Genomic DNA, 13,576 nt, shown 5'->3' on the forward strand with positions numbered 1-13,576 from the left:
ACACACTACACACACAACACAAACACAACATAACACACACACACACCAGACACTGCACACACAACACAAACACAACACAACACACACACAACACACACACGCGCATGCGCCGCCCGCCCTCCCCTATCCTGGCAGAAACCCCAGGTGGCAGCATGGTCTCAGGCTGTCACCTTGCAGGGAGGACCAGCCCACCCAGGCTGTCTGTCGGGGGAGGGGGCACCATCTGTTGCTGTTGCTGGGAGGGAGCTGGCCCAGGCCCTGGCCTTCCCTCCTGCTGGTCCTGCCCCGCCCCCAGGAAAGCGTGCAGAAGCCACCCCCACGCCCACGCGTGTGCAGTGAGTGCCAAGCTTCTAGGCCTCCTCCTACGAGGGCCTGTCTGCGGCGCTGGCCGGTGCCCGTGGTGTAGATGCCACGGTGCTGCCAGCCAGCAGGGGTCAGGGAGACAGCCTGCGGGGGGTGGCTCCGGAGACCGTCTCCGAGCGGACAGGCCGCCTGGCTTCCCAGGACACGCCAACGAGACGGGCCACCCAGATGGGTGTGGGCGCTGTTTCTTCTGAGTTACCCAAACAGGAGAATGTCTCCAGCCAGGGGCTCTGCTAGAGGAGCAAACACGTCCTTGTCACTCAGGTGACGGCTGAGGAAGGGGACACTCCGGGACACTCAGGCGCACAGGACCAGGAGGAAGGAAGGGGTCACCCACTGTGGGGAAGGCAGCCCCCAGGAAGAGGGGAGTGTTCTCGAAAGTTTCTCACCCACGCAGAGCCCTTTGGTGACTCCCAACCACGAGCCTCGAGTGGCCGTCTGAGGCCTCAGGCTCATCACCCCCGGGTTGCGACGATGCCGCTCACCCACCCTGGGGACCCACCGGGCATGGAGTCAGCAGGTGGCAGCCAGGGGCAGCGGCCCCTCCCAAGCGAGAACCGCAGCACCTGTGTTCGTTTTTCCAGGGACGGCACCCCGGGCAGCCAGAGCGTGACGGAGAAGTTCGGGGTGAGCTGGGAGACGGTGATGGTGAGCAGCCACGGGGCGGTGGTCCTGAAGTGTGACGGCCGAGGCAGTGGCTTCCAGGGCACCAAGCTCCTGCAGGAAGTGCGGCGGCGGCTGGGCGTCCTGGAGGAGCGGGACCAGCTGGAGGCTGTGCGGTGAGAACCACCCGCCGGGCACGGCCGGGCAGGGCAGGGAGGCGCCTCCCTCTCCGCGCCGTCTCCCCGCGGCCCTCTGGTCAGTGTGCACGTGTTGCCGGCAGAATGGTCCAAAGGGAGTATGTCCCCCAGCAGCGTCCTCCCAAACAGTCGTGGCTTTCCGACAGCGAGGTCGCTTGTCTCTTTCGCCGATTCGAACGCAGTGCGGAGACCGTCAGACCTGGGCCAGCGTCCACACACCTTGGCTCCCTCCACGAGGAGATGGAATGTGAGCGTGGATGGAGCCCGCGACGGGTCCCCGTGCCTGGGAACAGCACCATGCACATGCAGGCGGCCGTCGGGGAGCGGACTGTGGCGGAGAGCAGGTGGCTTAGCCCCCGGGGACGTGCTCCCAGCTACTTGTTGAGTTTTACTGTTGCCCAGGAGAAAAGACGTCAAGCACCTGTGCTGGGCTGCACCTGGCCGCCAGCTCACTGGGTAAATAGAGTCTTCGTAGACGGCGGTGCTCACAGACCGACCACTGAGATGCCCACTCAACCGAATCCACAGACTCGCCCACTCAAGACGGAGGGCCAGGGACACAGCAGCAGAGACCTGAAGACGACCTTCATTGTGAACCGCCGAGCGCGACGCTGGGCCCTGGCTGGTGCGGAGAGGGCGCCCGGAGCCCAATGGGGACGTGCTTGTTGACCGGAGGACGGTCAGCCTGGCAGCCCGTCTCCTGCTGGCGTGGCTGCAGATTGAAAAGATTCCACATCACTGGCTTTTCAAAACGTTTTCTGCCTCGTTTTACAAAGATGGGTGGCGCGCCGTGTGTGCAGAGGCGAGGATTTTGAAATGGCTCACGAGAGAATGTGCCCCCTCTCCTCCAGGGCATTGGGAGCTGGTGGGGGAGGGACAGGCAGCATGTCCAGAGCCCCACGTGCCAGGCAGGAGACCCAGATGAGGGAGAAATTCCTGCAGACCCTCCAGTCCAGGAAGGCACATGGGTGAGATGCTTTTGCCTGGACGTTGACAACGCACACAACGTCAAACGTGTTTTAATGATAAGGAACGATGTTGGATCTGGAAGTCCAGAGGGATGTCAGGACTTGGGGCAGCAGGGTCAGAGACCCAGCGATGTCGCCAAAGACCCAAGCCCTCAGCATTTCTCCATCTCAGCCGATCACAGCGGCCTCATCTTGGGCTGGTTGTCCTCATGTGCACAGAGTGGCTGCCAGGAGCATGTCATCGCATGCTTCTTCATTCACTGCCAGCAGGTTCAGAAAGGAACCACTTCCAGAAAGAAAGGGAGGAGCTTCCCCAAGGCACTCACCACAGCTCTCCTTGCATCTCCCGCCCCCTCCGGAACCCAGAACCTACAAGGGACGTCTGGGCGGTCACCCTGAAACTGGTGGGTCCAAGTTGGCCTGGGAGGAGGACGGAGGAGGAGCAGGTGGACTCCAGGGCAGCAGCCAGCAGTATCCACCAGGAGGACATGTCAGTCAGGCTCAGCAGTGACAGGGACACCCGTCAGCAGCCACGTGGGGTCGCCCCGCAGGGCTGACTGTCCCTCCTGAGTGGCTTTTCCACCTGCTTTGTCCGGCCCTCACTCGCCCTGCTCTGAGCCTCCCCCTGGAACACAGGGGCCTCTCCGGTCCCCAAGGACACGGCGTCCTCCAGCTCTGCGCTCCGGGACAAGAGGGCCGCGGCCTCTTCGACTTGCGGAGCTTTCGGAACACGAGGACTCGGGCCACCATCCGTTGGGAAACAGCAGAACCTGCTGTGGAAAAGAATCAGTGTCGCCACCGCTCCGCCCCCGAAGCTCTGAGGGAAGAACACGGTTCGTCCACACGCGGACCACCAGGCTCCGCTCAAACCCGGGACCTCTGCTGAGCCGGCTGAGGCCCCGGCCTGAGCTTTCGTTCATGAGACAGAAACCCTTTCATTCGCTGAAGAACCCACGAGGCCGGCCCGGCACCCAGCTCCCCGAAGCTCCCTGCCCTTTCAGGCCCCCCAGTTGTCCTCTGCCCCATGTCTGCATCCTGGAGCCTGTGGGGGCACTTCTCACGACACGTGACAAGTCCCACCGCGGGGGGAGGGACGGTCTGTGAACCGTGGTGCGGGAGACACAGTTCCAGGGCACAGGAGCGAACAGCCACCTCGAGGAGCCGCGGGGGCAGGACCTCACTCCCGAAGATGGGCAGGGCCTCACCAGGAGAAAATGGGGGACACATTCCCAAACAGAACATGCTGAAGCCCAGGCTGGGGTTCGAGCCGGGCGCAGTGTGGTGGGCCGTCGGGGGACGGGAGGTGTCAGTGTGGCTAGAAACCCACTGACTGGGTAATTCGGGGAGCAGGGAATAAAGGCAGGGGTGCCTCTGCCACCGACGGGCACATGACAGGGGCCCCTCCCGGAGCTGGGACAGAGGGCAGCTTTGTCCCAGCTCCCGATCCAAGCCCTGAGGCACAGAATGGGACACCTTTGTCCCTGCTGACCCAGGTGCACCCCTCCAGCGTCTGGGGTGGCTGGGAGTCCCATGTGAAGGCGGCGACAGCAGGGGGCAGGGACCCCGGCAGGGCCTGGAGGCCCCCAGAACAGCCTGGCTCTCAGCGGGCAAGCTTACAGGCCTGGGTTCCTTCAGGGTCCCCTCGAGGACACCTGGAGTTTTCACGTGGGCCGCCAGCGAGGTGCACGCAGGAACGATGCACGTCGGAATCCCAGCGTCGGTTTAAATGGGGCCCCGCCCTGGAGATGGGGGGAGCGCAGCCCTGGGCCCTGGGGGTGCACACGAACCCCGCTGCGGCTAACCCTCTCCCTGGGCTTCGCAGGACGCTGCTGAGGGAGCCGTACATCGACAAGACTCGCGTGGCCGTGTTCGGAAAGGTGAGTCGCCTGATCCGATCGCCACCCCTCTCGCGACTGTGACCCGCAGGGTCCGTCCCCAGGCCGGTCCTGGTTTGCCGGGACTGTCTCCGGTCTGCTGGTGCGCGAGCAATGTTTTAGGAGCCGGTGAGTGGAGCTGTGGCCTCTCCCAGGTGTCCAGGGGCGAAGAGGGGCAGCCGCCCGTGTGGTCTGCGGACTCAGGCCTGCAGGCGGCAGGAGCCCCCGGGACAGGGCTCTCGTCGAAACCCTGGTAGGCCGCGGGGTGGTCGAGGAAACAGAGTCAGTGGACTTGGCATTCTGGAGCAGTTCTAGCTAAATTGAGAATAAAGTACAGAGATTTTCTCCTGCTCGCCTCCCCCCCGCCCCGCCACTATCGACACCCTCGTCGGATGGCATGTTTATTACAGTGGTGAACCTATGTTGACACGTCATGGTCCCCCAAAGGCCGCACTTTAGGGCTCACGCCGGTGGTGTTCCTTCCTTGGGTTGGGACAGATGTATAATGGCGTGTCCATCATCACAGTATCATAGAGTGCTCCCCGCCACATCCCCCACATCCCTCCTCTCCCCCCCCTCCCCGGGAACCACTGACCTTTTCCTGTCTGCGTGGTTTTGCTTTTCCCAGAAAGTCACATGGTGGGATCCCCTGGGGGGCTTGTGCATTCTGGCCCTTCCCTGGGCGACTTCTCCATTTCCTTGCTCTCGACTAGACCCTAAAAGACGGTCACACTTAAGCCAAAGAACAAACACGCGAGAATCGACGTCTTTCCACCAGTAATCTGGGGAGACTCGCTCTGTTAACGTTACCGCCGATGAAGATGCCAAAGCCATGAACTTCTATCACCCCGGACGTCAGGGCGCGTCCGCGCCACGCTGGGTTGAGGAGCGGGCATGGCGGGATCCCCCGTGTCTTTTCTCGGCCCGACCGCTCATTTCTGGGCGGCGCAGAGTGACGGCCCCTCGTCTGGACGGACCCCAGCTTATTTACCCGCCCCCTGCTGCTTTTACGTTGTCGAGTGTGAGTCAGAGCAGCTGCCAACACCTGCAAGCCGGGAGCTGGGTGGACGCGTTTTCAGCTCCTTCGGGTGAAGGCCGGGCAGCCCACAGTGAGCGGAGCACCTCCTGCCCCGGGCCCGCGCGGCACTGGGGGGGTCGGGCAGTGCTTGGCAAACACCGACTGCGGGATGGTGTGCCGGACCCGTGGGTCCCTCCGACTGCACAGCGATGTGGCAGACACCAGGAAGATCTTTGATTGTCATTAAGACGAGATATTCCTGTTCTGCTGAAGGAACCCTGTTATGATACGACACTCAGGCATGGAGTGGGCACGGCTTCACCCTCTCCAGAGGTGTGTGGGTTCTCGGCCCCGCCCTCCACAGCAGCACCCACACACTCACGTGCTGACACACTCACACGCACAAGCACACACCGTCACACACACTCACATGCACATCACACTCATACACACAGACACACATAGACACCCACACACACTCATATACACACATGCACACACAGATACCCACACACACTCATATACACACATGCACACACAGACACACTCATACACACACACTCATACACATGTGCGGGCACACACGCACACTCACATGCACACACACTCATACACAGGTGCACACACTCATGCACACTCACACAGACACACACACTCACACACAGACACACACACACACTCATATACACACATGCACACACACACTCATACACACTCATGCACACTCATACACATGTGCGGGCACACACGCACACTCACATGCACACACACTCATACACAGGTGCACACACTCATGCACACTCACACACAGACACAGACACACACACTCACAGACACAGACACCCACACACACTCATATGCACACATGCATACACAGATACCCACACACACTCATATACACACGTGCACACACAGACACACTCATACACACACACACTCATACACATGTGTGGGCACACACTCGTGCACACTCACATATACACACATGCACACACACTCGTACACATGTGCACACACTCATGCACACTCACACACAGACACAAAGACACACACTCACACCTTTGACGGCCCCCATACCCGGGTTGTCCTGGGCCTTTGCCCCCTCCCTCCTCAGGACACCACATCTGTGTCCATTCCCTGGGCCTGAGGGGACCAGGGCACGTCTGTGCGAGGAGGTCTGAAGGCGCGTGGCGGGTAGTGTGTCAGTTTGGCTGTCTCGGGGAGGCCCACATAGAAGCGGGATCTTCGATGTCGACGCCAAGGTGAGGGCAGTGCAGGGATCTGAGGGTTTACCCGAGTACGGGACACCTGCAGCCATCCTGGTGGCCCCTGAGCGGGTCACCACACACTAGGGACCCGGGTCCTAGTCGGCCTCCCTCAGAAGCTCGGGAACCCCCCAGAAGGGCCTGGCTTCGCCTGTAGACAGAGTCGGCCGGAAGCAGGACACAGAGGCCTTGGAAGGGCGTGCTCAGAGCCTGCGCCGCACGGCCTCCGTGCTGTGGGTCCGCTTCAGTTCACGCCCCTCCACCTTCACGGGGCTCAAAACTCAGCCCGAAGAGGGCGAGACTAGCTTCACCTAATAGTGAGCTGGGATGGTATTTGCTTTGCTTTTCTTGCCCCCTTTTAAAACTGTGAACTTTACATTATTTTTTCTTTATTGATTTTAGCAAGAGGAAGGGAGAGGGAGAGAGAGAGAAACATCAATGAGAGAGAACATCAACTGGCCGCCTCCTGCACGCCCCCCATCGGGGATTGGGCCCACAACCTGGGCATGTGCCCTGACCGGGAATCGAACTGGCGACCTCTTGGTGCAGGGTCGACGCCCAACCACTGAGCCACACCAGCCGGGCAAAGTTTACATTTTTTTAAAGCCGCTACATGGAAGGTCCCTTGAGTGGCTGCTATGTCCGAGGCTGTTTTCATGGCTGAGTTACTGACTTTGCTGCCACCCAGCTGTCTTCCTCTTGTTCCCAGGACTACGGTGGGTACCTGAGCACGTACATTCTCCCGGCAAAGGGTGAGAACCAAGGTCCCATCTTCGCCTGCGGCTCTGCCCTCTCTCCGATCACGGACTTCAAGCTCTATGGTAATGCTCTTGCTTCACACACATCCTAGCTCCCCGGGTACCCCAAAGCCTTCAGCTCCGCCGCCCCGCCTGCCCCCACCTCAGGCACCCACAGTCGATAGTGAATGATGTGGGGTGGTAAGGCTCACGGGACAGCTCGGAGACAGGACCTGGGGACGGAGAGGGGTGCCTCAAAGTCGCCTGTCTTGGTGCCCGTGAACCATGTCCCCGCGTACTCGGCCAGCAACCGAAGGGTCAGCCCGCGGTTCTGAGCTCGTGGGGGTGGGAGCAGGAAACCCTGGCAGGGGGTGGAGGTGCGCTGAGACCCCAGAGGGCCTCCCTGCTGCCAGCCTGTGGGCAGGCCCCCGCGGGCTCTGTGTCCCGGGGATCAGGTGGGCAGATGGGCGGCGGAGAGTGCGGCACCGTGCCGTGGGGGCAGAGCTGGGGGCTGAGCTCCTCTCTGCCCTCTGCCTGCCTTCCCCCCGGCAGTGCGGGGACCTGGCCCGCCTGGCCCTGGAAAGAGGGGCCAGAGACCAGGGACAGGTGTCAGGATACCTTGTTGCAGGGACCAGACACAGGTCGGACCTCCCTCTGTGGGACTCAGACCTCTGTGTGGGCACAGATGTGGCACTGTCTTAGGTTTGAGTCCCCCTCCATCCTCCTCCCTCTGGCCGGCCAGCCCCTTTTCTCTGAAGGGGTTTTATGATATTAACCCCTTTTCAAAAGCTCCCATGCTGCACCCTCCTGGTGCCCCACGCCCACACCCGGGCACCCCACAGAGGGGCCCAGACAGCCCCTAGCGCCCAGCAGCCCAAAGGCTCACCACGCTGACCTTTACCACGAGCTGCAGTGCAAATGTCACCGTGTGATCGTCTGAGAACTCTCCATTCAAAACGCTACTCCTTTAAATTCGTTTTCCCATGGGAACGCAGGTAGTATTTTTCACATTGCTCAAACTCAGTGAGCCTTTCTTAGTTTTTTTTAAACTTTTCTGTATTGATTTTAGAGAGAGAGGAAGGGAGAGGGAGAGAGAGAAACACCGATGAGAGAGAACATCGACTGGCCGCCTCCTGCACGCCCCCCACTGGGGATCGGGCCCACAACCTGGGCATGTGCCCTGACCGGGAATCGAACCGGCGACCTCTTGGTGCAGGGTTGGCACTCACCACTGAGCCACACGGCCCGGGCCTTTCTTAATTTGTAATCACGCCGTTTCGAATTTGCGGGCTGGGAGCACACACAGACGCTGCCGCCCCTCCTGACGTCACCGTGTTGTCTCTGCTGCTTGACTGGGGTGTCCCTGAAACCTGTGGGCACTCTTTGGAGCCCTTTGCGGATGGTCACCCAGATGCTCACCCAGAGCCTGGACCGGGTCCAGGGTTCGGAGTGAAACAGAGATGCGCCGAGACTTCAGAACATGAGGAAATCCTGGTGGAAATCTGCTCGGTGTGTGTTCTCTGTCCCACATGCTGAAACGAAGTGGGTGTCCTGTTTCCTTAGGATTCAGACTAAGTAGGTTTTGCTTAATTAACGTGTCGCCTTCCCGCCTGAAACCCAGTCCCCAACGCTAACGTGTTTAGATGTTACCAAGGTAACCATCTGATTTCCGAGTGAAGACCCGAGAGGACGAGTTTGCCTTTTTAAAGACAAATGTTTGCAAGCATCAACCAGTGAGCCCGCCCAGCCCACCCCGTCTCGGGGCGACCCCGAGCCTCGCCCTGCACAGACGGGGTGACCTTGTCTTCCTCTGCTTGTTTGCAGCGTCTGCATTTTCCGAGAGGTACCTGGGCCTCCACGGACTTGACAACAGAGCATACGAGGTAGGCACTCCGCAGCCGCCCTTGGCCAAAGGGCGAGTTTCATCAAGTCGGTCACCTCTTCTCAGAGTTCCTCGCCCCCCACCTCCAGCCCAGCCCGAACCCACACTCCCTCCCACCTGTGGGTCCTGTCCTCTCCTCCCACCCCCCTTCCACCACTCTGTGCACCGAGGGACTGTGACCCCTCGGGTTGGTGTTATTTCCATTCCGGAACTTGGAGGACAAGGGAGACAGTGGGGAAGCTGGACGGAGGAGTCTGTCCCGTGGTCCTCAGATGTGGGGTGGAGGTGTTGGGGAGCCTGGTTCTGCTTTGGGAGAACCCACTATTGCTCGGGGGACAGAAAACTCCTGTGATGCTTCCCACTAAGTCACCCTGTTCAGTGACTCCGGGGACATCCCACACGCATGCCTTCACCTGGGCACAGTGAGGGTTGTACTGAGGGGCAGAGTGGCGGCCCGAGGTTGACACTGTAGCAGGGTGGCCCGAGGTTGACACTACAGCAGGGTGGCCCGAGGTTGACACTACAGCAGGGTGGCCTGGGACTCTGCTCCGGGACCCTGCCCTTCTCCTCAGGGGCCTCCACGCGCACACGCCGCCCCCGCGGTGCGCCCGCTCACTGTCCCCTCGCCCTGCTTGTGCAGATAACCAAGGTGGCCCATCGGGTGTCGGCGCTGGAAGGACAGCAGTTTCTCATCATTCACGCCACCGCCGACGGTGAGGACCGAGGGCTGGGACTCACCGCGAGCTCCGTGAAAGCAGCAGCCCTCCTGGTGTTCCGGGTTTGCACAAACACTTTCCTCCTTTTTTTTATTTTTTAACAGAAAAAATCCATTTCCAGCACACGGCAGAACTCATTACGCAGCTAATCACGGCAAAGGCTAATTACAGCTTACAGGTACGAGTGCGCCCACCTGCTCTGTCCCCGCTCGGAGAGGGGCCGCCCTCCCCACGGAGAGGGAACGCCCGCCAGCCCGTTTCTGCCGCCCACTCACCTGTGCACCGGGTGGGCCACGGGCAGGAGCATCCCACAGGCAGATTAGCACCGGCTTATTGCTCTAGTGGTTACGATAGTTCGGTCCTGCACACAGGAGTTTAAACCCCTTTAGAACGCCCCTCGCCCTCCCCCTCCCCCAGCCAGCAGCCGTGCCACCCACGGTGAGGTCGCGCTGTCCTTGGCATGTGACCCCAGCGTTGACGAGGGCAGCCTTAGCGGCCCCGAGCCTCCTGTCCGGCACCCTCTGGCCAATGTCCACTACGTGCTAGTCGGGTGGTCCCGAGTCCCCTGTGGCTGAGCTGTCCTTAAAGACGGCCGCCTCCCACAACCACCCTCAGCCGCCTCTCTGGCCTCAAGTTCACTCACAGCCCAGGCCCCTTCCCGCAGCACCCTGTTCCTTCGGTAAAACAGGTGTCACCTGATGTCTTTCTGGGTCCAGGGATAAGGGGGGGATCTCCTGTACACCCTGTCCCTCAGGGAGCACCCTGCATGCCCCCCGCCTGCCTCCGCTCCCCATTCCCTGCGTCGCCGTCCTGCGCAGGGTCCCACGTGGGCTGGGGGACAGGGAGCGCTCCCCGCCCAGGTGTTGGCTCAGGTGTTGATGACTGGGTAGGAAGGACGTGGTGAGTGTTACACACGCGTCCCTGTGACATGTGCAGGTCACATAGACCTGGCAGGTGCCGGGGTGGTTTTACACACAGGATGTCTCATGGCAGACGAAAGGGAGGTGTCTGTGGCTCACATGGACCACCCCCTTGACAGAGGCTAAAGCAGCCAGCTGCTGAGCTGTGCACACCCCAGACCCTACTCGGGGTGATGGAAGGGACCCACAACAACGCCACACTCGTAGGCACGGACACCGTAGCAGGTCCTCAGTGAACTGGTAGCAGGAGCCCTGGGGACCCAGGGCAGGAGACATACTTCCTACTAATTCTCTTTTGCTTCTAATATATTCCTCTTAGACTCTTAGAAGTTTAAATGACATGTGATAGCCCCATGACGTCATTAATAGATACTCTAGAATGAAGTGAAGGCCATCCTTCAAAGACATGAAAAGGAAGACAATTCAAAACACAGGGGGCATCCTGGTATCATGGAAAGAACAGGGCTTCTGGGTCCCTTAGACTTGGCTTGAATCGGCTGGGACAGGCACCTTTCTGTGGAAGTGGCGCAGCGCCCCTAGGGTCCCGGAGGTGTCCCTACACCTGGCGAGGGAAGAAGTAGCTCCCACCCTGTGAGCGCCCCCCGCGTTCCAGGCCTCATGCTCAGAGCTTCCCGGGGCTGTAGCGTGTAAGTCCCACAAGACTGTCCAAGCGAGGTTCTCTTCTGGGGTCACCTCCGCTTGGCCCAGCCGGAACGGTACCCATCCACGGCCACGCGGGGCGTGAGTGCTGAGCCAGGAAGCCAAAGCAGGGCGTGGCCCAGGACAGTGGGAGGCTTCCCACGCCCACGCGGGTTCTAGGGAGGCTCCGAGTTCTGGCCAGTGGTGTGGGAGCCGCGGTCCCTGGAGACCTGGGTCCCGCGCACGTGTTCATGTTGCAGATTCAAGACCGTGCGGAGCCCCCGCCCCCCCAACCCAGTGATTTCCAGCGCAGCCCGCCGAGTGCGCCCCAGCGCGCGGCTGAGCCTCCGGGGGAGCGGGCGCTGGGCTCTGGGGGACGTTCACCCTGCGGTGCCTCCCACCTGCCCGCGGGCTGCGTGAGGCTCTGCTCCCGCCTCCGCCCCGCGCTCCGCCGGCAGGGGGGGGGCCCTCACTTCTCCCCTTTCCTTGCAGATCTACCCGGACGAAAGCCATTACTTCCACAGCGCCCCCCTCAGGCAGCACCTCCACCACGCCATCATCAACTTCTTCGTGGAGTGCTTCAGGGTTCAGGACAAAACCCCAGCACCCCCGGCGAAGGAGGAAGAGGAGGACTGAGCCCCAGCACAGCCCAGCGCCCGCGGGGCTCTCCCCGGACCAGAGTCGGGCTGGGAACCCCGCCCCCCGTCCCGCCCGCGCTGGGGTGGGGGGCAGGGAGCGTTCCCGGTCCTTAGCATGTGCGCCGCGGTCCCCAAGGCAGTTTTGCTCCTTCCCGGGTGGAAATGCCCCCTGGCTCCCCAGGGCTTCCAGGGAGCCCGGGCCGGCCTGACAGCACCTCCTGCTGGCCGCGGAGCTGCAGGTGCACCCCGCCCGCCCCAGGGAACCCGGAGGCGCAGTGAGGACCCACCCCGCCCGCCCGGAGCGCCGTCCGCGGCCCAGCCGTCCTGCCTGCTGCAACCCGGGCCTGGGAACGAGCAGAGCCCAAGTGTTCCAAGGGCGCTGCCGCCTCCGGGGCTCCTCCTGCTCCGGGGCGCGCTCCCTCCGCGCCCCGAGCTGCGGCGTTGCGCGCCGTCTGGCTGTCGCTCCGCTAATGCTTAGCCTATGGCATCCGCTGGTGTTTCCATGGTTGTCACCGACGCCGTGCGCGGTCGTGGGTTCTTTCGGTGCCCGTGGGTCTGGTTGGTTGGTTGGTTGGTTGGTTTGTATCCTTGGTTTTGCTTTGTCTTCTTCAGTCCGGTGTGTGAGCGCCGCCTGTTTGGATGGAGAGCCAGACGGGAAGCAGCTAACTGGCCCCTCAAGGTCGGCCTTAGGCAGCGGGGAGAGACTGCGGAGATCCAATACTATTTACTACAGCGAGGACACGCCTCAATAAAAGTTCTCTCCGGCCCGCTGCCTTAGGGTTCGGCTTAGTCTCCTTGTCCGTTTCCATAATGTCCTTAAACCGGTCCTGTTCCTCCCTGATGAGTTGTCAAGTCTGTTAGATGCCATTTGGTTAATGAAAAAAAAAAACATAGACAAAGTGCTGGCTCCACCCCAGGCCTGTCCCCTGGGCTCGGGACGGGAACCCTTGAGGAAGGCGTGGGCCTGTGTGGGCATCGCTTTGGCGTCCGTCCTGCCGCCCTCCAGTAGCCTCGTGATGCTGTACGGTGCCCTCCTCCACCAGACATGCCAAGGGTGCCCTGTGTGTTCCTTTTGTTGTACATAAAGACGGGCATGGCTGCCTGTGCCCCGGCCCCTCCCAGGCTCCCACCCTGCGCCCCCCCTGGCTGGTCCGCTCTCCACAAGCACTATTGGGGAACCCACCACTCCGGCTGCGCCCCTGGGCTCGTCTGCAGCCTGAATGTTGGTCCTGACGCGGGGTCCTCGGCACCTCAGCAGAGAGACCGACCCCCTGTCTGGGTTTCCTTCCGTGGTGTTTGTGGAGAGCGTCGACCTGCTGACCTGGGGACCCCTGGGAAGCGACCTGGCCGTGCTTTTGCTGTTTCGGTGGGTCTGAAGGGGGCGCCAGCTCCGGCCAGGAGACCTGGTGGGAGGGGCGTGAGAATGTGGCATGGCGCGTGTGCTCATCCATGGAATAAAACATTATTTTACCACTCGGAGAGCCCTTTTCTTCTCCAGCACGGCCCCTTAGAGAGTGAGCGCAGCCTCGGGTCGTCTCAGGTGCCCGCGGGGCCCTGGCGGAGGTGCTGCCCGTCCCCCGGAGCCGAGCAGAGGCACCCACCAGCCCCGAGTGCCTGTAGACAGGACAGGACTGGCCAGACCTCCTGAAGCCCAGATTTGTCCGAGAAAACGACTCTGAGCTCCGCCTGGAGAGTTCTAGGGCGAAGACCGGTGTCCCGACCCCAGAGGACAGCTGGGCTCCGCTCAGGCCACGGC

The 13,576-nt window shown here is 61.5% G+C and overlaps 1 protein-coding gene across 1 annotated transcript in view; it reads left to right on the forward strand.

Annotated features, from left to right (window-relative positions):
* The window catches only part of DPP6 (dipeptidyl peptidase like 6), a 404,487-nt gene extending 392,433 nt beyond the window's left edge, over positions 1 to 12,054 (forward strand). Inside the window, exons 20-26 of the mRNA XM_036246681.1 lie at positions 948 to 1,142; positions 3,954 to 4,008; positions 6,998 to 7,109; positions 8,850 to 8,908; positions 9,548 to 9,620; positions 9,728 to 9,801; positions 11,675 to 12,054. Coding sequence (XP_036102574.1) covers positions 948 to 1,142; positions 3,954 to 4,008; positions 6,998 to 7,109; positions 8,850 to 8,908; positions 9,548 to 9,620; positions 9,728 to 9,801; positions 11,675 to 11,818 — 712 coding nt within the window. The 3' untranslated portion in view covers positions 11,819 to 12,054. The remainder of the gene's footprint in view (positions 1 to 947; positions 1,143 to 3,953; positions 4,009 to 6,997; positions 7,110 to 8,849; positions 8,909 to 9,547; positions 9,621 to 9,727; positions 9,802 to 11,674) is intronic.
* Positions 12,055 to 13,576: the final 1,522 nt, after the last annotated feature.

Source organism: Molossus molossus, unplaced genomic scaffold, assembly GCF_014108415.1.
Source record: "Molossus molossus isolate mMolMol1 unplaced genomic scaffold, mMolMol1.p scaffold_m16_p_7, whole genome shotgun sequence".
Lineage (NCBI taxonomy): Eukaryota > Metazoa > Chordata > Mammalia > Chiroptera > Molossidae > Molossus > Molossus molossus.